Raw genomic sequence first — 25,424 nt, forward strand, 5'->3', positions numbered from 1 at the left:
CAACCACATGGTGGCTCACAACCATCTGTTATGAGATCTGGTGCCCTCTTCCTGGTGTGCAGATATACATGGAAGCAAAATGTTGTATACATAATATATAAATAAAATAAAAAACTAGACATCAAACTACCAAATAATCCAATTTAAAAATGGAGTACAGATCTAAATAGAGAATTCTCAACAGAACAATCTCAAATGGTGGAAAGACACTTAGGAAAATGCTCTACATCCTTAGTCATCAGGGAAACATAAATCAAAACCACTCTGAGATTCCATCTTACATCTATCAGATTGGCTAAAGTCAAAAACACCAATGACAGCTTATGCTGGAGAGGAGGATGTGGAGAAAAGGGAACACTCCTCCACTGTTGGTGAGAGTGCAAACTTGTACAGCTGCTGTGGAAATCAGTATGGCAATTTCTCAGAAAATTAGGGATCAAGACCCTGCAATACCACTATTGGGCATATACCCAAAGGAGGCACATTCACACAAGGAAATTTGCTCAACTTTGTTCATAGCAGCATTATGTGTAATAGCCAGATCTTGGAAACAGCCTAGATACCCCTCAACTGAAGAATGGATAAAGAAAATGTGGTATATTTGCACAGTGGAGTATTGCTCAGCAGTAAGAGACAATGACACCCTAAAATTTGTAGGCAAATGGACAGAACTATGGAAAAAATCCTGAGTGAGGTGACCCAGACACAGAAAGACAAATATACTATGTACTCACTCATAAGTGGATACCAGACATAAAGCAAAAGATACCCAGTCTACAATTCACAACCTCAGAGAAGCTAAAACCCTCTTCCAGAAACAGATGTTAGCAGATGCAGAAATCCATAACTAACCATTGGGCCAAGCTCCTGGAGTACAATCTAAGTGAAGGAAGAATGATAATATGAACAAAGGAGTCAAGACCATGATGGGGAACCCACAGAATCAGCTGACCCAAGCTAGTGAGAGATCACTGACTCTGGTCTGACAAATGGGGAACCTGCATAAGACTGCCCTAGACTCCCTTAATATAGGTGACAGTGGTGTGGCTGGGACAATATATGAGGCCGCTGGCAGTGGATCCAAGATCTAACTCTAATGCACAAACTGATTTAGTGGAGCCCATTTTATATGGAGAGATACCTTGCTCAGCCTAGACACAGGGGTGTGGGGGGTAGAGGAGTGCCTTGGTCCTGCCTCAAGGAGATGATGGGATAGACTTAGATTTCCTAGGGGAAACCTTATGCTTCTGAGGAGCAGATGGGAGTTGGGATTGTCAGGGAGTCAGGGAGCAGGAGGAGAGGTGGGAGGAGGAACTGGGCTTGAAATGAAAAAAAAATTAATAAAAATAAAAGATAAAAAAGAAAACTTTGTCTTTCTATGTTAACTAGCTATGCTACAGTAAATACAGTTGAGCCCTGTGCATTGTAGAAGGATTCTGTTTAAGCTTTATATGTAAACATGTCAAGAGAATGACTCCCCTCTGATGCCAGATGGTGAGATGGCAGAGTCATTTAGAGCAGACCTACCCTGGTCAACAGAGGCTTGCCATCAAGTGACATTATAGGTCAGAGACACCACAGATGGGCTTGCCTGGAGCATGACATTGACTCACTGAGAAAGTCCCTCAACTCAGTCTCTGGTTTTTTCCTCCTTTAAACAACCCAAAAATGGTCAGCCACTGCCCTGTAATTGTCTTCAGCTACATCTGTGTGCCTAGGCAAGTGCTCATGCTCAGGGCTCTTACTTGCCGCAGGGGGTGGAGGTTGGTAACACTTGTGTTTGTTTTCTTGAACACTCCTAATGGACTTCTCTTTATTACTTAAGTTTCTAGTGACAGGATAGTTTAGATTTGAGGGTCCAGACTTGCACAGACAACCTGGCTGACACATAGCCCTCAGTGGGTCTCAGTAGCATGACCCACTCCAGCCACTCCTGAAGGACAGATGGCAGTTTATTGGAAACAGTGCCCTGCACTTCCCTCCATGATTACTCTGGGTTGGATTCTATTTTTAAAAGTCATAGTCTGGTTTCTGCCTCTAGCAATGAGGCAGATAAATATTTTTTTGATCCTTAAAGCAGTGGTGTGCTGACAAGAGAAAAAGGTACCGCTGGAGAATGAAAAGGCAGCCAAGGGCCTGAGGAGATAACCAGGCGTTAAAAGTCCTGGCTGCTCTTGCAGAGGACCCAGGTTCCACTTCCAGCACCCACATGGCAGCTCACAATCACCTGTAATTCCTGCTCCAGAGGACCCAATGCTCTCCTTCAGCTTCCATAGACACTGGACACACACATGGTGTTCATAACACACATAAACAAATAGACACACAAAACAAAAATGAATAAATCTTAACAACAGCAAAGAGCACATGAAGCCGGGAATTGTGGGAAGCTCTAAGGCTGACCTCACCCTAGTGGTTTGGCCAACCTGAGTGAGCATCAGCGCTCTGTGGAGCAGCCACCATGACTCAAAGCACAAACACCATGAGGCTGCCAAGGCAGACTTATTTAGAAAATCCCTTCCCACTACAAACCTGGGATCCTAAAAGGCTTCTTCTCTAGGGCCAAGTAGAAATAGGAAATCTACATTCCTCCAGGGAACTGCAAGAAAATAAACTTGCTTAAAATCAGGGCAACAAGTAGAGAGAGCCCCCTGATAATTTTTAATATCACATTGATCTCCATAAGAAATCTCAGTTCATTGAAAACTATGTGAGTAGTTTTGTTTGTTTGGTTGGTTGGTTGGTTTTGTTTTTTGTTGTTTTTGTTTGTTTGTTTTAGATCTCAAACATGAATTGTAGAGTGCTGGGGTCCATTGGTACCTGGCACAACCAGTAAGTTCTCACAGTTAAACCACACCTCAGACATGCTCACAGGGTAATATCCAGAGATGAGTGCTGTTTTTTGCAAAAGACTTCTATTTATTTATATGTATTTATCTGTTTGGGGGTTTGTGCACATGGATGCAGTGCCATGCAGGTGACAAGAGGATGGCAGAGCTGAAATTGCAGGTGGTTGTGAGCCACCTGCCACCAGTGTTGGGAACTAAATTTGGGTCCTTTGAAAGGGATGCAGGAACTCTTAACTGCTGAAACACCTCTCTGGTCCAGTGAACTGTTTTGGGTTTTTTGATTGATTGATTGATTGATTGATTGATTGATTGATTGATTGATTGATTGATTCAGAAGGAGTGATGCCAGAAAAGAGCCATTATCTGCAAATAATGTTTCCCTGACTTCTCCTACTTGTGTCCCTTTTGTCTCCTTCACTTGTCTTACTGCCCTAGATAAGACTTCAAGCACTATATTGAACAAGAGTTTGGAGAGTGGACTTCCTTGTCCTGTTATGAATTTTAGTGGAAAATACTTTGAATTTTTCTGTTTAGAAGGATATTGACTGTGGGCTTGCTATTTAATGCTCTTATATTGAGATAGCTCTCTTGTTATTCCTAGATTCTCCTAGACTTTTATCATGAAGGGGTGTTGGGTTTTGTCAGAGGCCTTTTCTACATCTAATAATTTGATCATGTAGTTTCTGTCTTTAGTCTATTTGTGTAGTTGATTATATTTGTTGATTTATGTATGTTGAACCATCTCAGCATCCCTGGGATGAACCCAAGTTGATCTTGGTGGAAAATCTTCCTGATATGTTCTTGAATTAGGTTTACAAGTATTTATTGAGAACATTTGCATCCGTGCTATTAGAGATATTAGCCTGTAATTTTTTTCTTTGGGTCAGGGGTGGAAGGTATCTTTGTCTGGTTTGGGTATCAGGGTGAAACTGGATTCATTAGCAGAATTTGAAATGTCCCCTCATCTTCTATTTTGTGTGCTGCTTTTAGGAATATTGATGTCAGTTCTTCTTTGAAGGTCTGGTAGAATTATGCACTCGATCCATCTGGACTTGGGCTTTTTTTAGTTGGGAGATTTTAATTGCTTCTTCTATCTCACTGGATGTCATTGGACTATTTAAATTGTTTATTTCATCTTGATTTATGCCTTCTAGGCCACGAATGTCTAGAAAACTCCTCCATTACTTTTGACGTTTTCCAGTTTGGTGGGATATAGATTTTTAAAGAATGCCTTTATGGTTCTCCAAGTTTCCTCGGTGTCTGTTGTAATGTTTCCCACTTATTTTTTAATTTTGTTAATTTGTATCCTCTCCTCCTTGGAGAAAGGATCTCTGTTATTTATCTTTGGCTGTCCTGGAACTCACTCTGTACATCAGCCTGGCCTCAAACACACAGTGATCCACCTGCCTCTGCCTCCTGGTGCAGGGGTTAAAAGCGTGCGCCACCACACCTGAACCCCCTTCTTTTTTTCCCCTTCAGCTTAATTTGACTAAAGATGTGTCAGTGTTATTAGACTTTTCAAAGAACTAACACTTCTTTTCATTGATTCTTTATATTATTTGATTTTTTTACTTCTATTTTATTAATTGTATTCATTATTTTAATGATCTTTTCCCATCTATTTTTGGTATGTTATTTACTCTTGTTTTCCCAAGGCCTCCAGGGTCATCATTAATTGATCAATTGTGATCTCTAGAATTTTTTTAACATATATACTCAATGTTATAAATTTCTTCTTAGGACCATTTTCTTTGTGTGTCAGACATTTTGGTATATTATGGCTTCACCTTCATTCCATTCTAGAAATTTTAAATCCCCTTCTTGATTTCATCCTTGACTCAATTATCATTCAGTACTGTTTTGTTTGGTTTCCATGAGTTTGTGTACTTTCTGTAGTTTTAATTGCTATTGATATCTAGCTTTATTTACTCAGTTGAATGTAAACTAGGGGAAGATTAGCAATGGCTTAAGAGGGAATTCATGATCTGGAAGACAGATTTGAGGAATGTATACAAAATATAGCACAGAAATACCAAAAGTAAAAATGTGAAAAAAGGTATTTAATAGGATGAGAACTTGAAACATGTTAGATCATAGTCTGAAGAAGGAAGAGGAGGAGGAGAAGGAGAAGTGACAAACTGGAGGGGATGGAAGATAGCTGAGAATTTTTAAGAATTATAAAAGACATAATTGCTCATTTTCCAGAAACCTAATAAAGTACAAGATGACTAAACACAAATATTCATAGTTTGCCTTCTTTTAAAAAATGTATTCTTTCAACGTTTATTCTGTTTTGTTTTTGTATGTAGCCTCAATCATTAGGCAGGAAAGTATACAGGATGTGATTTATACACTTCTCCATTTCATCAGAATTTACTTCGGTGACAATCAGTGGATCATCAAGCTTCAGATTCTTAAATCATAAAGGGAAAAATCTTCAAAATGGGCATTTCATTAGCAAAATCAAATATCTCCGAAGTTAACAAAATGTTTAAACAAAGTGAGTCTTTAGTCAAGACCATTCTTGATTTTCCTTATAAATATTTCAACAGAAAAGCCAGTGCTTTCCTGTAAATATTTTACACCTCATAATCAACTCAATTTTTACTAATTTCTCTTGCTTTTGTAACTCCACATTCCTCTAGATACATACGATCTTTTTATTTATATTGTTTAAAACAATTTTTAAATTTAAATATATTTTGGTTATGTTCTTCCCACAGCCTTCCAGATCCTCTCCCCTCTCCCTCCCATACCCAACTTTAAGTTCTTTCTCAAAAAACAAACCTAAATCCCAAACAACAAAACCAAGGAAACAAACTAACACACCCCACCAAAATGTAACCAAATAAAAGCACACCAAAAAAACTGGAGTCCATTATATGTTGGTCAGCTACTGTTGAACATGAGGCCTGTCCTGGAGTGGTTGATATACACAGTGTCACTCCATTGGAGAAAACTAATTTTCCCTCTCCCAGCAAGTATAAATGGCAGTTCTTTTGTTAATCTTTGCCCTAGCGATAGGTTTCCATTCATTCATTTTTTTAAAAAAATATAGTACGATAAAACAAAAAATATCACATTGAATTGTGGGAGGGAATATGGGGAGAGACAGCTAAAATTACAGAGCATTTGAGGGGTAGTATAGAAACCTAATATAATAGAAACTCCCTAAAATATACACATATATGAAGGTGATCTAAATGAAATTGCCAATTAATGGGGGAGACAGAGTACAAACTGGCTATTTCTTGTCACCCAGGACTGGGTTATATATAATTGAGTTGTTGGCTAAAGAGACCCCACAGGAATCTGCAAAATCCCAAGCTGTTGCTAAGACTATAGGTTGCTCTCCACAAACTGGCAGCAAGGCCCCATTGCTGAAGACAACACCTACCCAACTCGTTGAAGATGGAGTTCTAGAGTCAGTGCCTACATAGAACCTTCACCCCTATGTTCCAGCATCTTCTGTGTATGAAGTAGTCAGCACACTATCAAAGAGAAACACAAATGCAAAGCCAGCTGCAAACCCTTTATCCATAATGGTGTACTGCCTGCAAGATATGCTAGGGCAATGGTGGCACAAAGATTGTACGAGTAACCAACCAACAACTGATTTGTCCACTCCACAAGATGGAACCCATACCCAACACTGCTTGGGTGGCCAAGAAACTGAAACTGGATAGCCCAGGGACCCAGGGGAAAACCAAATAATACTGATCTTTAAAAAATGTAGTGTTAAGATGACTGCTACTGATACTCTGCTATGCTCATAGATGAGTGCCTTGTTCCACCATCGTCAGAGAAGCTTCCTCCTGAAAAAGATAGGAACGTGTAGAGAGACCCACAGCCAGACATTATGCAGAGAGTGAGAGTCCTTGGAACACTGAGCCCTAAATGGGATATCTCCATCAAAGCCCTCCCCTCAGAGCTTAGGTAAAGAGCAGGTGGAAAGAGTGTAAGAACCAAAGGGAAAGAGGACACCAATACAACACGGCCCTCTAAATCAACATGAGCAAAGCTTATGAGAACTCATGGAGACTGAGGCAGCATGCACAGGGCTGGCATGGGGCTGCACCAGGTCCTCTGCCCTTGTGTTACAGCTCCCAGTTTAGTCTTTTTTTATGCGATTCTTCAGTGTGCGAACAAGTAGGCCTCTGGTTCTTGTGACTTCTCTTGCCTTCCCTTCATAAAGATCATTTAAATCTTTATTTCAGATTATATATTCTATTCAAATTAGTTAAATAACTGTTTAAAGTGATAAAGGGGTTAGGTGAATAGCTCAATGGTAGGGTATTTGCCTGGCATCGGCCCTCCAACCCTGTGACCCAATACATGAATAAAATGAACATTTTACACAAATGCAGCTGAGAGAATTTGAAGACTAAGAAGGTATTGTGATAAATATAGAATCAATACATGTGGTAGTCAACTTTTTAAATCAAGAAAAGTGGCTAGAGTTCATTTGTTCTGGGAGTCTTCATAGAGAGAGTAAAATATTAATTAACTTTAGGCTTTCAGTTAATTATGCTTTGTAAATGAACTTTGTAAACTGAAGAATAAAGGAAGTATATTTTGGGCTGGAATAGTGGCAGTTAAGAGTGCTTGCTGCTCTTGCAGAAGACCCATGTTTTGTTCCCAGCATCTAGATGGTGTCTCATAACCATATATAACTCCAGCTCCAGGGATCTGATGCCCTTTCTGGCCTCTATGGGCTCTGAAAGCACATGGTACACTTTTATATGGGCAAAACACCGACACATATAAAGTACATCTGTTTTTAAAATAAATTATATTTAATTTTTAAATGAGTCAAGGGAGGGATCTGTAAAAGATCCCTGCCCCAAAAATAAGGAAATGAGAGAAAGGGCAGAAAAGAATGTAATGAACAATCTAGAATAGACAGACTATTGAGTGTAAGATGGTAGGCCATGCAATGGGTAATATAAGCAAAAATGAATGGATTATAGGTATATGAAAAATATGGATAAAAATACCACATTAAATCAAGGGAACTAGATCTCAGACAAGTGCACATGGTTCATTTATATAAAATAAAAAGTATATGAAACAAATACTATATTGCATAAAGCATGAAGGTGAGGGGGACAGGGAGATGGCTCAGTGGGCAAGAGTACTTGCTCAGCAAGCATGAGGACCTGAGTTCTATTCCCCAGCACCCTCATAGGAAGTTCAGCATAGGGCTGGATAGATGGCTCAGCCACTGAAGGCTAAGGTCACAACCAAAAATATAAGAAGTTCAGCATAGCTGTGCATGCCTATAATCCCAGAATTGGAGAGACAGAGATGGAGGATCCCAGGAACATGCTAGCCAGCCAGCCAGCCAGTCTAATCAAAACAAGAGCTTCCCATTCAGCAAGAGATCCTGTCTCAAGAGAATACAGCAGAGAGTGATAGAGGAGGATCCCAGGGGAGAAGGACAAATGGCAAAATCCAAAAAAGAAGAAAGAAAAGAAAAAGAAACATGCTTTCTCAGGGTACTTTGATGTCTTTGCTGTCCGGCAGTGTACACAGCACTTACGGGTATACACAATGCCTCGGGGCTTGATCCCTAGCAAATAATAATAAATTAACATCAATTTATCAAGGTAATAAACTCAATTATTCCTTGGCTATTTTTCATATCCACTCATTACTTAATAAGAATGATTGAGGCATAGATGGTTACTTGAATCTGTTTGGGGGTGGGGTGTTGTGGGCATGTTCTAGTATTATTTTATTACAGGTGGGTGACCAGCTGTGCCAATGCCATTTATGAAGCAGTAACCTTTTCACCTATCAGAATGGTCACTCTAGTCATATAGACTTTCCTATACATTAATATTTATTTCTGGGTCCTGTCTTTTATTTTGCGGTCGTTGATTTGCCTGTTCCAGCATCAGTATCCTGTCCCTCTTTATATCAGCAGCTTTGTGGTCTGGTCTTCTACCATGGGCCAGGCACAACCCCTCCACACACATCCTTTTTTATCTTTCCTGGTTATCTGAGGGCACTTATTCTTTCAAATGAACTTTTAAAGACCACTTTAAACCATTTCAAAAGGATTATATTAAATGTATGAATTTATGGGAACGTCTTCCCACTGGAAGAATAAGGAATGACTTTGCATTTGTTCAGATCTTCTTTTATGACCTTCAATAAGATTTTATGGCCCTTTTCACATAGGGCCTATGGTTTTCTTGTCAAATTTATTCATAAATATTTTATGAGTTTTGCCATTATTGTGAAAGGACTGTTTTTCCCCTTCTCCTGCCTAATTATTTATTGCTAATGTAGAGTAGAATGGTTAATTTTGACACATTTATCATCTGTTCAACTACTTCATCACAGTTGTTTTATAATTTTATCTCTTTTTTTTTCCAGTACTGGGCATTAACTTAGAGCTTTACACATGCTAGGCAAGTAGGCAAGCGTTCAATCACTAAGCTGCATTCCCAGCCGCCTTTTTTTTTACCTTCTCGATTTTGAGACAAGGCCTCCATACATTACCCAGGCTGTCCTTTACCTCCTTTTGTAATCCAGGCAGGCCTTGAACCTCTTTCTGCCTCAGCTTCCCAAGTTGCTGGGATCTCGGACCTACACCACTAGAACTGGCTGATTTCAACACCTTCCCCCACTCTCTTGGGTCTGTAAGTAAACAGATGGAGCAGCAGCAGCCCGTGGTAACTGCTCATTGCCTTTCCTTTTCAAACATTAAGGTTAATTCATACCCCTTTTTGGATAGTGATGATGATGATGATAATGGCGATGCCTGTCTGACTCCTGGTTTTTAGCTAGAAACACTTCTGTGATTGGCTATCTTCAAGGACATATTTAAAGGATTTTCTTCTACTCCTTTTTCCTGAACAATTTTACTTTGGAGTACTGATTTTTTTAATTCTTTAATTACTACTCATATTTACATATCCATCCCCCCATTCCCTTGCCCTCCCATCATCCCATGTTCCCCACCAACCTCCCCAAACCACCCCCCAACTCCTCCCCAGGGATAGTGAGGCCCTCCATAGGGAATGGACTCCCAAAGTCTATTTGTGCTCTAGGGATAAAGACTGGCTCCACTGTTAGAGGTCCCATAGACTTCTTGACCTCCTAGTTGGCACCCACATTCAGAGGGCTTGGTTTGGTCCAATGCTGTTTTCCCAGCTACATGACTATCAGTAGGTCAGGTCCACTATTTCTGCAGGTTTCTCCAACCCTGTCTTGGCTCCTTTGCTCATCCCTCCTCCCTCTCCACAACTGGATTCTAGTAGTATGGTTCAGTGCTTAGTTGTGGGTGCCTGTTTCTGCTTTGAACAGCTACTGGATGAAGGCTCTAGGAATGGTAACCAAGGTAGACATCAATCTCATTATATGGGAAGGACATCAATGGCATCCTCTCCACCACTGCCTGGATTCTTAGTTGGGGTCATCCCTGTGAATCCCCTAACATTTTCCCTGTGCCAGACCTCTCTCCAAACCTCTACTGTCTTCCTCTATCAAGGCATCTCCTTAATTGTCCTCCTCTATTCCTCCCCTGTCTCAGTCATATCTTGTTCTCCTCCCCTCTCCCCTTCTTTTCTTCCCACCTCCTTCCTCTCCCCCTCCCACTTTCGTCAGGGGTTCTTGTCACTATCCCCTTCTTCGAGGGACTATGCAATCTTCTCTTGGGGTCCTCCTTGTTTCCTAACTCCTGGCAGTGTAGATTGTAGACTGGAAATCCTTTGCTCTACGTCTGAAAAATCATATATGAGTGAGTGCATACCATGTTTATCTTTTTGTGTTTGGGTTACCTCACTCAGGTTGGTTTCTTCTAGTTCCATCCATTTGCCTGCTTGTTAATGTGCATGAGTGTTTTGGCTGTGTATGAGTGTACTATGTGTGTGCAGTGACTAAGGAGGCCAGAAGAGGGCACTCTATCCCCTAGAACTACAGTGCAGTTGGGGACAATTTTGAGCCACAATGTGGATGCAACACAGAACCAGGGTCCTCTCAAGAGCAGCCAGTGTCCTTTAAGGCTGGGCCATCCCTGCAGCCCCCAGGACTGATAATTTCCAGATTTCCTTTATTTCCCCTTTTGCTCTGGGTCGTTCAAGATACATTCTCTACCTGATGTTGGAAGCCCTTAATTTGAGTCTCATTAGTAACAATTATCTTCCTGAAATCCCCTGATTACCATTTTTGGTTAAAATACCCATGTTCTCCTAAAAAGAAAAGAAAAAAACTTGTTCTGTACTTTATTCTCCTGGACTGTGGACCTTTTTGTGTCACTATTTAAGTTGGCCTTCTCTGGAAGTTTCTCCTCCTCACTGTGGTGGCAAGACTTCCTGATATATACAGTTATTTTCCATGCTGATCTTTGAGCTGCAGTTCAGACCCTAATGAAGTAGTGAACTCACAAATAGCCCTGGTAGGTGACCACTGGTCCCATGGGCCTGCTGTGAAGGCAGGCAGTTTGCTGGGTTCCTAGGGAGGAAAACATGGCCATGGTCCCTACAGACTCTTGTAGCTTTGTGAGGAGCAGACCCAGCAAGTCACTCAGCCCACTTGCCAGAGGTTTCACTCCATTGAACCTAGTGTCCTCGTTTCCTCTCCCTTGTTGTGATAAAGTAGCAGGACAGGAAGTGGCTCAGAGGAGAAAGGGTTTATTCAAGCTTACAGTTTCAGGTTAGAGTCTGTCATCTGGGGGAAATCAACACAGGTCAAGCAGCTATCTACACCACATCCATGTTTGGGAGCAGGGAGAATGAGTGCATGCCTATACGTTGTATGTGGCTTTCTCTGATGTTATAGAGTCCGGGACCAAAGCTAGGAAATCATGTTGTCCAATTCTAGGCTTGATATTCCCATATCAATGCAGTGCAAGTCAATGAAAGCAAAAATAGGCCCCACAAACATGGCCTCAGGCCAACCGGAGCTAGATAATCCCTCACTGAGATCCTCTTCCCAGTTGAATTCTGGGTTGTGTCAAGCTGACAAAACTCACCATCACACCTAGAATCTGATAGTATGGCTAAACTTTATCATAATATTACCCAATATACATGTTTATGGCTGATTGTCCCACTGAGATAAAAGAAAGAATATCTGAGGGGAAATTGGCACCCCACTGGTTGTAAAATAGTCATTTGTGTATGCAGTAACATTCAACTTTTATTACTAGCTATTTAGGTATATGAGTGTCTTGCCAGCATGTGTATCTGTGCATTATGTATGTGCCTACCAGAGACCAGAAGAGGGCATTGTATCTCCTGGAGCTGGAGACAATTGTGAGCCACCCTGTGAGTTCAGGAGATTGAACCCAGACCCTATGGGAGAGGAGCCAGTACTCATAACCACTGAGCCATCTCCATGCTCCAATTTAATCTTTTATTTTTCTTGAAAAGTATAATCAAGACAGAGACTATGCAACTTAGCTCTTTTTCCTTTTTCTGTGATTAAAAATACTCTGAAACAGAGGAAGAATTTGTCTCATAGTCCAAGGGTATAGCCCATCATGTCATAGCAACAGGAGATTGAGACAACTGGTCACATTGCATCCACAGCCAAGCAGAGAGCAAACTTGCACTCAGCCCACATTCTCTTTTTTTAGAGAGTCTAGGATCCTAGCCTAGGGAATGGTACCACCTTTTATGGGCAGGTCTTAGCCTAATCAAATTACTCCCCTACAGGCATGCTCAGATACTAACTTAAGCTATATAATCCCTCACAGGTGTGCCTGTGCCTGGAGGGTTCCCTCTTAAGTGATTCTAAAACCTGTCAGGGAGACTATTAACAGTAAACATGACAATATGTTATCTTGAGACACACCCATGGCAAGTGATCTAATCAAGGCAAGGGACTGACTTGCACAGTGTGTAGGATCCTAGAAATTAGCATCCTTTTAGTCTGGTGAGTCTCCAGCGATAAAGTGACAGGAGACATTCCAGCCCCTCCCACTGAGTGCCTTCACAGTAATTCCTGAAATAATTGGAGGCAGCCAGAGGAGCAGTGCCCTTTAATCATTAGTGGAGAAACTGAACAAACCCACATACCGGGACATCCACAAGCTGGTGCACTCTCACAGAAACCAACGACAGCTGGTGCCATCAGATCTGAGATGGAGGAAACCCAGAGGAACCAGAGAAAGTGACAAGGGAGTTAGGTACCTGAAGGGACAGTAAGGGGCCTGCTGACAGAATGTAAGATGGATGGCAGCTGGAGGGGCTTCCTGAGAGGGAAAGAGCTGGGGGGGTGACTTATTTGGATGAAGTACTCTAAAAAAAAGCCATTTTGTAAACAAAACACCCCTACCCCCCAGCAAAACTCCTTTTTTATGCAGCTTTCATTTGCAAAGGCAGTTCAGACCACTTGGTTGAGCACCCAGAAGGAAGGGGAGTGAGATGACTGACTTCCCTCTGCTGTCTTGTCGTAGCTGGAAGACCCCAAGTTAAAGCCCTGATTCTGTCATATGGCCACAGTTCACAGATGGGAGATGGGTTTTGTTTTGTTTTGCTTTGCTTTGCTTTGTTTTTTGTAGCCCCAGTATATCTTTTTTCATTTTGGTTTCTTGAGGCAACAGAGTTGACTCACAAATCCCAGGGCTCTCCTCCTCTGACCATCTCTGCTCCTTCCCCTCCCTGTGAGCCAGTGAGAGAGACAGACAGACAGACAGACAGACAGACAGACAGACAGACAGACAGACGGACGGGGACACACACACACACACACACACACACACACACACACACACACACACACACACACACGCACACCCTCATTCCCTGTGAACCACCACCTTTCCCCCAGGCCCATTTGTTTTGATACCACCCATCTCTCAGCAGCCAGCCTTGGGACTCCACCTCCCTTCAGCAGATTTGCCATAACCTGTTCTCTACAGCTGACTGCCAGCCGCATTCCTCTGAATATTTGAGAAGTGGAGCCTGGGCTGGGCCTGACACCACAGAGACCTCATGCTGGACCCTGGAGCTCTGAGGACTGTAGACCCCAGCTGGCTGCCTAGGGCCCTGCCACAGGGCCTGCATTTGGGGAGCATAGTTCCCCAGTTGTGTGACAAAGAATGTAGTGAGCTGGCAAACAGCCAGAAAGAATCCCAGGACAAAACCAGGAGCTCCTTTCCTGCTTGGAGGAAAGTTCTAGAAATAATGAGAGCAGAGTTGCCATTGTCCTCCCACACTGCAGAGGGAAGACAGCTGTTAACAGTCATAAAAAGGGCTCTGGAAGGGAAGACAGAGCTTTAACCTGACTGCAAAGAGGGCCTGCATAGATGCAAATCTAAGGATGAAGATGAGTAGTAGAGAACTTAGCTAGCCTACCCAAACCCCAGCATCATGCAATTAATTAACTAGTTAAAATAAACAATAGTGATGATTAGTTTCTGGTTTTGGTTTTGTTTTTGGGTGTTTCAGTCAGTGAAGTGCCTTCCTTGTAAACAGAAGACCTGAGCTGAGTTCAATGACCCGATCCTGCTATAAAAAGTCAGGCAGGTTAAGGAAATGGAGTAGGCAGATCCCTGGGGCTGGCTGGCCAGCCAGCCTGCACGGTACAATCAAAAAAGGTGGACAGTACCAGAAGAGCAGGAACCAAGCTTGTCCTCTAGCCGCCACCTGCCTGGGGCACACACATGTACACACACGCACTTAGGCACACACAAGCACTGATGTCCTGGTTCCTGCTAGCCTGCCTTTGACAGTGAGCTTCAGGGGCCTGGTGAGTCCCGAAGAGCTTTTCCTCCAATCTATCAACTCCAGTCACATTGTCCTGACAGCTTGTGATTTCAGATCCACCCAGCTTGGAAGCTGGACAGTTTCCATGCTCCAAGCAAATCCTGAGGAACCTGCAGGAGAAGTGTTCTCTGGGGAGTATTTGGAAAAATGCTGTTTGAGTCTTCCTTCTAAACTCAGTCAATACTTTCAATATAAATGTTCCACTCTCTCTTTAAGGCTGGCCTCCTGAAGGCGGTCACCAAGCTCATGGGCACTTTGATTTGACTAGCCTCAGGGCTCTCTCCTTTCCAGCCCTGTCTTTTCCTCCCATCCCTGGCTCAGAAGTTTTGGATCAGCCTTTGCTGCACACCAATTTCCATTGGTGAATGACCTCATTCAGTCCTCTCAACCATCTTGTGAAGAACAGATAGATGCCATTCATGATTTTAAACAAGAAAGATAAGAAGATAGGGAGCTTGCCTTGGGTCAAAAGCCCAAGGAGTATGGGCCTGGGTAAAATAAATGTTTGAAGCATGTGGTTGCTCAAGAGCAGACAGGGTAGCTCTAATAAGGCATACAACAAGTTCTGACATAGGTCAGTGGCATCCCTCTGGCTCTGGCTCCCTCTCTCCTGCCCACGGTGTCTCTCCAAGGAGCAATATCTGTCTCTCTAAAGCCAAACTTTGTGATCCGGAGCCCCGCATTCCTTTTCTTGGGGTCTCTTGATGAGGTTGGGGCTGACATCCCAGTTCAGGAAGAATGAGAGCCCTGCCAGCCTCCCCAGGAGTAAAACAAGTCATAGTGTCATGCTGGTGCCTTATTTGATGGGCCCACCTAAGCCAAAACCCTGGCCTAGGCTAGCAGGTCACCTCTGTTCAGCTTAGAACCTCCCAACACTCACCATTCATTAACAGCCTGGACCATGAGGTTATGTGTGAATGTATACATTTCTTTCAGTAAAGAGCAAATTATTCATTCTGGTGGCAACGGTAAGCTAGAGGTCCTGGCTTTCCTAGCCTGTATCAGTCATTCACTGGCAAAATGCCTTGCCCAACCACCTCTGCGTGCACTTAGCTTCTCCAGTTTCCCCCATACCCAGCTTCTTCCTCATGAATAAGATAACCTACAGCTAGGGAGATGGCTCAGTAGGTAAAATGCTTGCTGTGCAAACATGGAGACCTGAGCTCAACTCCCAGCACCCATATGCAAAGCCTTTAAGCCCAGCATTGGGAAGGCAGAACAGGAGGATCCCTGTGCTGACTGACTGAGCCAGAATAGCCTAATTATCAAACCCCTGATCCCAATGAGAGACCCAGTCTCAAAAAAAAAAAAAAAAGTGGACTTTGGATGGAGAGATGGCTCAGCAGTTACAAGTACTTACTGCTCTCGGAGAGAATCTGGGTTTTGTTCCCAGCACCTATGTCGAGTAGCTCACAATGACCTGTAACTCTAGTTCCAGGGTTCCTCTGGCAGCCTTCATTGGCATCTGCATGCGCATGATGCATGTAACTCGTGCAGGTGCACATGAAGACACATAAATAAAAATAAACAAGTACCTCTTTAAAACCAAAACATTCAAAGAACTGACACCTACAATCCAAGGCTGACCTCATGCTTCCACATGAATGGTCTTCCTCTTACACGTGCGCTTGCACACTCACACGTGCACACACACGAACAGCACACAGATGAGCAAGCAGTCCACCCAGCTGCCCATGGTGGCCACATGTTTTCTTACAAAAGCCTCTGCCAGCAGAAACTAGAGATGACTGTTGAAAGGGCAAGAGGCAGACAAGATTGAGGTTCTCGGTGTGATGAGTGCTTTCTCTGCCTTTTGCATCCAACTCACTCCTTAAAACCTCACTGTGACATCACAGGGTATAGGTGACTGTGGGACTTCATCCTGGGGTCTTCTGTATAGGCACTGGTGGTGAGCAGAAGTCCTGTGGCTCTACCTGAGACCTGGAGGAGACACTCACAAGACCTGCTGAGGGGAAGGCAGGGCTGCTATCTGTACTAAGCAGAGGAAAGGTTCTAGACACCGAGACACAACACCAGGATAAACATGCCAGCCAGCAACCCTCATCCCCAAGTGGGAAAGTGAGAGGGTTTCCCTTCATCTTAGTCTATTTTCTCTTCCTTTAACAGAACACCATAGACTGGGTAAATTATAAACAAAAGAAGTTTATTTGTTATTTGTTTGGGGAAGCTGAAAAAATCCAAGAACATGGTCCCCTCATTTGCTTTGTGATATAACAAGAAGGCAAGAAGGAGCTGAGGCTATGATGGAATGAGTTGTGTTTGAACCTACCTGTGTGCTGGCTCCCTCTCTCCTGTGATAGCACTCACAAAATCATTACTATCATAGTGTATCTTCATTGTCACCTTGACTAGATTTAGAATCACCATGAAAACTCATCTCTGAACCTGTCAATACAGATGTTTCCAGAAATGTTTCTCTAAGGAGGGAAGACCTACCCTGAATGTGGGTACCACTGTCCCATGGACTGGGTTCCCAAAATAAATGAAAGTGAGCTGAGAACCAGAATTCCTCACTCTCTGCTTTCTGAGTGGGGATGTGATGTGAGCAGCTGCCTTACACCCTTGCTGCTCTGAGGGACTGTCCCATCAAAAAACTGGGAGCCAGGGGAAACCCTTGCTTCTGTGAGTTGCTTTTGTTGGCTGTTTTGCCACAGCAGTGAGGATGGAAGCTATGTCAGTGCCCCAGGCACCTCTGAAAGGCCCTGTCTCTTTAACTCTATCACGAGCATAATGCATGCCAACAGGAATCTTGAAGGGAACATTCAACTGTAGCTTCCCCCTGGATACCATCTCAGAGATAGAAACACTGCTGGGTATACTGAGGACCAAGGAACCAGGTTTGGAAGCAAAGTAACCCACCTGTGTTCTTGAAGGCACTGGGCTATGAGGAAGCCTCACCCACAACCACAGGTGAATCAGACTCCCTTTTCTGCATCCAGAAGCCATCCTGAAACTCACCCACATTGAAAAGTCTCCCCCTGGGCTCAGGCTAGTGCTGAGTTACACCTTCTACAACCAAGCTCAGAGCTTCTAGCCACAGTGCCAGGTCTGTGGCACTCTGATCCAGAATTGTCTGTAAATGCAGCAGGGGTCTTCAGCACCAACAAGTACAAATAGATTTGTGTCTCTACCACTATCCCTGTAATGTATCAATTCCCATGTCTCCCCGTGTTCAGTAAATTTAATTAGTGTTGAAAAGCAGTTTATTTGGCAAGATGATCAGTTTTTAACCTGGGTAAATGACTTTCTTTATGACTATAAATTAGGCACATGCTATCTTTTTCACGCATCACGGTTGTCCTCATAAACACTGGAGGCAGTTGCCGAGAGTCTCACTCCGTTACTTTTCCCATTACTATTTTATCATCATCCCGGTAGGAGTGGCAAATTCATTCTGCTTTAATGACAAAAAGGAAGTGGCAACGAGGGGTTTGTTTAATGAAGAAGCTACCTCATGGTCAGTGTCTCTGTCCATGCCTGTCCTTGCCTGTCCCTGCCCAGGCAAGCCCAGCTTCCCATGGGGCCTTCTATCCACAGCTTTGGTGAGGGACATACACTGCTTCAACACTCCTTTTGTCTTAACTGCAAATAATTAGGAATCAAATATTTGCCTACAGCTGATTTCCACATCAGAGCGAGAAGGTGAGAGTTCTCATTGTCTTCCATGGCCACAGGTTGGTAAAGGTGTTTACTTAACTGTGACCCCCTTGGTACACAGTTTATGGAAAGTCACCTGCAAGCTAATCACAGAACAATGGATCCCAGTGGTGTTTAATACAATCCAGCCTTTCAAGGAAGAGTGCCAAGTGGAGTGGCTGCCCCTATCTGAATGAAGGTGGTCTCTGGTTCTCTTGACTGCAGAAGGCACCTCCAGGGATATGTCTATCCTCCATGCCCCACCCTTACACCTCCTTCCTTAGGAGAGGCAGGCAAAGATGAATGACCACTGCCTGTGACCCCCATCACCCTCCCCATGCCAGCCCCTGACCTGGCATTGGAGCATTGGCACTAAATTGTCCTTAAAATTGTTGTGTTTCTTAAAACCTGATGATTCCATGGTCATAGAAGGAAAATGGCCCAGCACCTGTGGAGACTCCTAAAGCTAGAGCCAGGGCACATGTTCTAGGGGAATGGATAAAGGGAAAGAATATGGGCTAACTATAAGAAGAAATACCCCCCAGGGTAAATTGGAGCTCATAGCCATTGGGGGAGGGCAAGGGGGTAGTCACAGAGAGAGAAGAAACCCCACAGCTGGATCTGAGAAGCCAAAGGCTTGAGCTGTTTCTTTTCAAAATGAGCCATTAGTCAGTTCTGTTCTGCTTGCACATGGAAGTTGAAATTGAAACAGCATCTAGTGAGTGCTAAGGCTTCACTTTCCTTGCCCTGTCTTTGGAAAGAAACAAAAGCTGATTGTTTCAGCACGGTGTTAGTTTCTTCTGGTAGCTGCCAGCGTTTTCCAGGGTGGCCCATTTCCCAACAACCCAGGAGAATCCTGCTAATCAAACACACTAGGTGGCAAAGCAACCAGAAGTGCTGGCGGGGGGGGGGGGGGGGCTTCCAGCCCAGAATGTCCTCTGCAAAGAGCCTGCTCTCTGCACCCTTCCCTTCCCACTGCCACTGGTCAACCTCCAGGAGGGGTAGGAGGGGTGGCTTCATAGTGCCAAGGAGCCTTTTCATGGCTGTGGGGACAGACAGTCAGCCCCTCAGATAAGGGAGGTTTTCCTGCCCACTCTGATTCTGCACTCTTACTCTGCAGAGAGATTGTTGACCTTCGAGTTTATTATGATGCAAGAAAAAAGTCGATACTTCTTAACTTGCCAAGGTTAGGGGAATTTAAATGAGTTATTGAATCAAGTAGTTAATCTTCTCATAACTGATTTTTTTCCCTTTCAAATCTATGATGATGAAAAGCAGACCTAACCCAAAACAGGAAAAGGATTCTTGGTTTTTCCCCATATACATCATTTGTTCAAGAGAGTAGAAGCTGGGGTTAAAGTCTCGGTGTTGACACCAGGGCCGTTCCGTCTTGTATATTGTATGGGCGACAGCTTATTTGTTTGGACTTAGTTGTTCATGTGATGTTTTGGTTTTGGTATGTGGTACCTGGTCTTACGTAGTCCAGACTATTCTCAACTCATTGTGTACCCAAAGCTGGCCTTGAACTTCTCCCAGATGCAGAGATGACAGATGTGCATAACAAGCATGGAAGACCATGCATCAAAACAAAAAGCAGAAATCCCCACAGCTATAAATTCTGTACCCACATTTTAATTCTTTGGATTTTTTTTTTTAATTCCCAGCCTGTCACATGTTGTCATTGATGGCATGGGGTCATCCTCTAATTCCCTGGACTCTTCTCATATGGTGGGATATTAAAGTGCTGTGCACGGACTTTTCTCTTTATCAGTGAAATAAGCCACCCCAGCCTCCTGCCTCAGGTTGTGAGCTCTGAGCACCACTGTCCCGAGATCCTTGTGGGTGGGTGTCAGACACAGGGGCCATCCAAGCAGTGTGGCAGCCCCAAATTCCATGTCTCAGCCTTCTGTCCTGAGATAAAAGATCAAGCTGGAGAGGACTGGTGGGGTGTTGGAGGAGGATGCTGGTGGCCCTGCTGCTGATGGTACGGTCTCCCCACTCACCTCCTCACCGTACTTTCTCTCTAGACTCTGCAATGGCTTTCCAAGGTTGATGTAGCACCCCTCAGTTCCTCTGCTCAGCTCTCTCTACAGCTATATCTACGGCTATACCTTTGCCTTGGACACTGGCCCAAAAAGAAGCTCCTAAACTCCCATAGCCCTTGGACTGCCTGTCTTAGTTACTTTAAAACTGCTATGATAAAAGACACAATGGTCAAAGGGACTCATAGAAGGGTTTGTTGGGGAGCTTACAGTTCAGAGGGTGAGTCCATGACCATCATGGCAGACAACATGGAAGCAATCAAGCAGGCATGTCTTCAGAGCAGTAGCTGGGAGCTCATATCTGATCCACAAACAAGTACAAGGTAGAGAGAGAGACAGAGTTAATTTGGAATGGCATGAGCGCACCCCCACTGAGAAACCTCCTCCAATAAAGTCACACCTCCTAATCTTCCCCAAGCAGTTCCTCTAAATGGAGACCAAGTATTCAAATATATTAGCCTATGGGGTCATTCTCATTCGAACCACAGCACTAACTTAGCTGTAACATGGCTCTGTCACATTCTATCTACAACCAGGATGACTAGGTCAGAGAGAAGTAGAGTTATGGCTTATTCATCTTTGAGACCTCTCAGAGACCTAGTGCACAGACTGGCTGCAAGTCATCACCTAGAAAGAGAAAGGTGTGTGTGGTAGCATGTGATACCAACACTTACGAGGTGGAGGCAGGAGAATTGGGAGTTTGTAGCCAGTCTGGGTTAAGTGAGACTCTGTCTCAAAGGAAAGAAAAAGACTAAGAGGAGAAAATAGAAGAGACAGAGAAAGGGATGGGGGGAAGAAACCAGTTTTATAATGATTTCGATGCAGATCCAGACTGTGGAGTGGCCTCAGGGCACAGGAACAGTGGTTATCAGTTCTGTCCCCTGCTCTAAGGCACTTCTTAGTGAACACACAGGACTGGTTATCTTCATTGATCCAATTGACAGCAAGGAAGAGCAAGTCCATGACGGCACAAATATTCACCAAGGGCCCTCCCAAGGGTTCCAGAGGAGCAGGTGCCCTGTCTGAGGTGTTCAGAGTGAATCTCATAAAAACATAAGCTCCTTACAGCAAGATACCCCTTTTGACTCCAATAGCTACTTCTTGGAGGAGTAAGCACTCCATGCTGTACTCAGGCCCTTCATCCCACCTTGGGTCACCTCAACCTCATAGGAAGTTGAAGTCTTTACACTTGTACTGTTTGTGACCTGACAGAGCAACATAGACTGTTTGCAACTCTGATCTCCAGCCCTGAGCTAACTAACCCTGTGCATTTGTGTGCATCCACAGGTCTTCCCAGCCCTGGGCTGTCAGCCTCGTGTGGGAAGAAACTCTGCAGCCACGGGAGCAGGTGCTTGTTTGATAGGGCTACAGGGCAGCCCTCGTGCCACTGTGTGGAGGTGTGCAGACCCCGTTACATGCCTGTGTGTGGCTCCGATGGGAGGCTCTATGGGAACCACTGTGAGCTTCGCCGTGCAGCCTGCCTGCTGGGCACGCGGATTGTCAGCGTACACAGCAAGGACTGCTTCCTCAAAGGTAGGGAGAGGGCTGCTGGCCCTTTGCTTTAGATCTGTCATGCATCTTCTGACACTCTTTTGGCCAGTGATGAAGGTGCCAGGTGCACAGGTCATGAGTGTAGAGGAAACCAAGAGAAGGATTGGTACATTTATTAACTCAGTAGCAGCAGAGACCCTTCAGCCATGTGGAGTCAGTCTGAGTCCCACCCCCAGAGATCTCAGTCCCTTCCCCACCCTTGGAGGATAGAATTTAGGGAGGTCAAACCAACCTCTTAACTAGAGGTGAGTCTGTATCCACTAGGCACCAGACAACATAGTGTGACCAAGTCTCCACATAGCATGTGTCCTTGCAAAGTGGCAACAAAGACCATGTGGGACAGGAAACCACACTGTACATATAAAATGACCAGATGATAACTATGGAGTGGTCCCCAGCCAGCAGGAGAACATCCCATGCCTTGTCTGTTCAGAGAAGCTGTGGACAGGATCAAGAAATCACCACAAAGACAGCAGAGCAGACATATATATATATATATATATATATATATATATATATATATATATAGAGAGAGAGAGAGAGAGAGAGAGAGAGAGCAGAGAACTCACTCTGTGCTGGGCTTAGGTGAGAAGCAAAGGGCAGGACAGGAAGAGGCACAGGGATGGGTTCTGTTTTATGTATTAGTATCTTATCAGTACCCAGCACAGTACGCCACAGAGGTGCTTAGCGGCTTACAAATACATGTGGATGCAAAGGCTAAAATGCTGTTCCTATGTCAGTGTGGCCTCAGTATGTAGTACGTGCCATGGCCTGCAGAAATGCTGTAAGTCTGGAGGAAAATGACCATGTGTGCATTAAGTCTCCTATGCTACAGAAGACAGACTGACAAACCTACCTCAACTGAGCTGGAGACACTGGAGGTAGGAGAGCTGCCCTTGGATCCTGTGAGAGCAGAGATTTGCTTTGGATATAGCAAGGAAGTGGGGGGGGGGCATGTGTTTGCAGTGCTGGCCACCAAGGGCTGCAGAACTACTTTGTAGTGATGGGCTGGGCCTCACAGGCTCCCCATGACTACCTCCAACATGTGCACATGCCATAGGACACAAGCCTGGGTTGAGTGGTCACAGTCTAAGTGAGGAACACAGTTATGTGAGCCTCCACTCCCTCTGGCCCGAGTAACCAGCACCCAAGTAACAAATAGGCTGTTCTGGGTTGGCTGTGGAGGTGTGGGCTCTGGGAAGGTGCACTTAAGCCTATGACAGGAATAATCTCAGACACTTTCCTCAATGTGCTCATGACGCTAATGTTAGGTGCTTCAAAATCATGAGGTGCATTATGCAAATGAGACCACAATGAGCTGAGGACAAACGCCTGGAAGCGCTGCCCAGCTCATGCCCACCGCTTCCCCGGCAACTGAGCGCACTAAAACACTTGACCAGTTGCTCCAGCTTTATTGGGCGTGTTGAATTTTATAGACTGATGTTCCATTCTCTGGTTTCCAATATCCCCCAAATTGCATCTTTCTGAACGTTTTTTATTTCCTCATTGGAGTGTGCACAGCCTCCCTTGCCATCGGTTATTCAAACAGCATTTCTCATTTCACACGAGGGAAAGGACAACGGCCACAAAAGCTGCCGCAATGAGGGATGACAAGGGCAGCCTCCAGCAGGGCTTCATGTTGGTTGAATTTATGCACTGCATCATCCTAATGCAGTGAACCACCAGTTCTGTGTACCCCGACCAATGCAGCGCTGCTGTTCCCCTCCAGACCCTTCTTCCAGTGAGCAATGTCTGCACACATCCCTAAATACCGGGCTACATCTGGGCTCTGGTATGTCTCAGCTGTGTGACCCCCACATGCCTCTCTGTACTTCTCAGGCCCATCCTCTCCTTCAACTATAACATGGGCCTAGTGGCCATCACTACCTTCTCTGGTTATGCAAAGTGAGGGAAATACAAAAGATCATGCATGCAAAAGGTCGTCAGCACGTCACCTGGCCCAGCACATCTGATATGAACCATCATTGCTTCTGCTCAGCTAACGTGGTCAGCGATGCCCAAACTGAAGGGAACAGAGGCAGAACAGAAGTCTTCCTGGGATGCTCTTGGGGAACTTTCAGAATCCAGATAGCTCAGTAGTACCGAGTGCCAAGCACTGATGATGTCATAGAGTGCCAACCTAGAACCAAGACTTCTCTACCCTCGATCCTCAGGTCTGGACTTCTTGGAAAATCCTTTAACACAGTGATTCTCAACCTTCTAATGCTTCAACCTTCCAATACAGTTCTTCATGTTGTGGTGACCTCAGCCATAAAATTATTTTCACTGCTACTTCATAACTGTAGTTTTGCTACTGTTATGAATTATAATGTACATACTTTTGGAGATAGAGTTTTGCCAAGGGGGGGTGTGACAGGTTGAGAACCACTGCTTTAGCACCTCATGCTAAGGTTGGCTCCAGTCATGGCAGGCAGGAGGGCCTGTCTCCTCTTCTAGTATTCCTCTAGGGTACATCCAGAAAACTGGAGGGACCTAGGCACTGATTAATGGGGCACATGAGGGTAAAAGACAGATCAGCCCTGAGCAAGAAACTCCCCCTCCCCACCCCAGAGCCATGGCTCCAATAAAATGCCAATGATATAGGCTTGGCAGGACTGAGGGGTGGGGACGAAGGAGGGAGGAGGGTGTGCAGGACCATGTCATCTGCTCTCTCCGCCTCACAATGGCAGCAGTCTGTTTAATATCAGCTTGAGCTCTGTGGGTGACAGTTTGCCATTCATCCCAAATTTCCAGGAAGTTATCAACACAGGAAACTTTTTTAATTTAAATTCTTTAATTACTACTCATATTTACATATCCATCCCCCCATTCCCTCACCCTCCCATCCTCCCATGTTTCCCACCAACCCATCCCCCAACTCCTCCCCAAAGGTAATGAGACCCTCCACCAGGGACCTTCAAAGTCTGTCATATGGTTTGGGGGAGGGCCTAGGCCCTCCTTGCCAACACAGGAAACTTTAATCACTTCTTCCTCATGAAAATACAGTTCTAAAATCGTCTGTCTTCTGCTCTCTGAGTGAACATGTAACTTCACTCTCTAGGAGTGCATCAGCCCCAGAAGCCAATATATGGACTCTCTTTACAGGGCCAGAATGTAGATCAAGTGGCAGATTACACTGGACCAAGGCACTGTGCCTGTAGCCGCTGTAGAGAAGCCTTTTGCCCAGAGCTGACTGGTGACACTATGCCCTCACCACACAGTGTGAGAGTCAGAATTCTGAGTCCCCTGTCCATAAGAAAACTTCTGGTATCAATCAATCCAAGTTGCTCTGGTGACAGAATTCTTTGGTACTAATAAAGCATCATTTAGGGATCATTGGCCTGAGTGAAAAATCATACTAAACTTGGGTGGCTTCTACCCACCTTTGTAGCTTTAATCCCAGGTCTCCTGGGCCAGAAGCTGGGCATCTCTTGTTCTAAGTCAGGAGCAAGGAGAGGTATGGAAAAGATGCTTTGTGTATGCTTTCCCTCCACTCCAAATTCCACCAAGATGATGTACAAGATACTGGATGGGACTCACTACCTGGCTTCATACAGAATTTGTGGTTGAAGGATTCTTGTCACAATGCATTCCTCCATGCA

The 25,424-nt window shown here is 44.4% G+C and overlaps 1 protein-coding gene across 2 annotated transcripts in view; it reads left to right on the top strand.

Moving 5' to 3' along the window:
- The window catches only part of Fstl4 (follistatin like 4), a 684,516-nt gene that overhangs the window by 466,643 nt on the left and 192,449 nt on the right, over positions 1-25,424 (top strand). For both annotated transcript variants that reach the window (XM_035447502.1, XM_035447503.1), the window contains one exon: positions 21,559-21,804. In XM_035447502.1, the coding sequence (XP_035303393.1) occupies positions 21,559-21,804 (246 nt within the window). The remainder of the gene's footprint in view (positions 1-21,558; positions 21,805-25,424) is intronic.

Source organism: Cricetulus griseus, chromosome 7, assembly GCF_003668045.3.
Source record: "Cricetulus griseus strain 17A/GY chromosome 7, alternate assembly CriGri-PICRH-1.0, whole genome shotgun sequence".
NCBI lineage: Eukaryota > Metazoa > Chordata > Mammalia > Rodentia > Cricetidae > Cricetulus > Cricetulus griseus.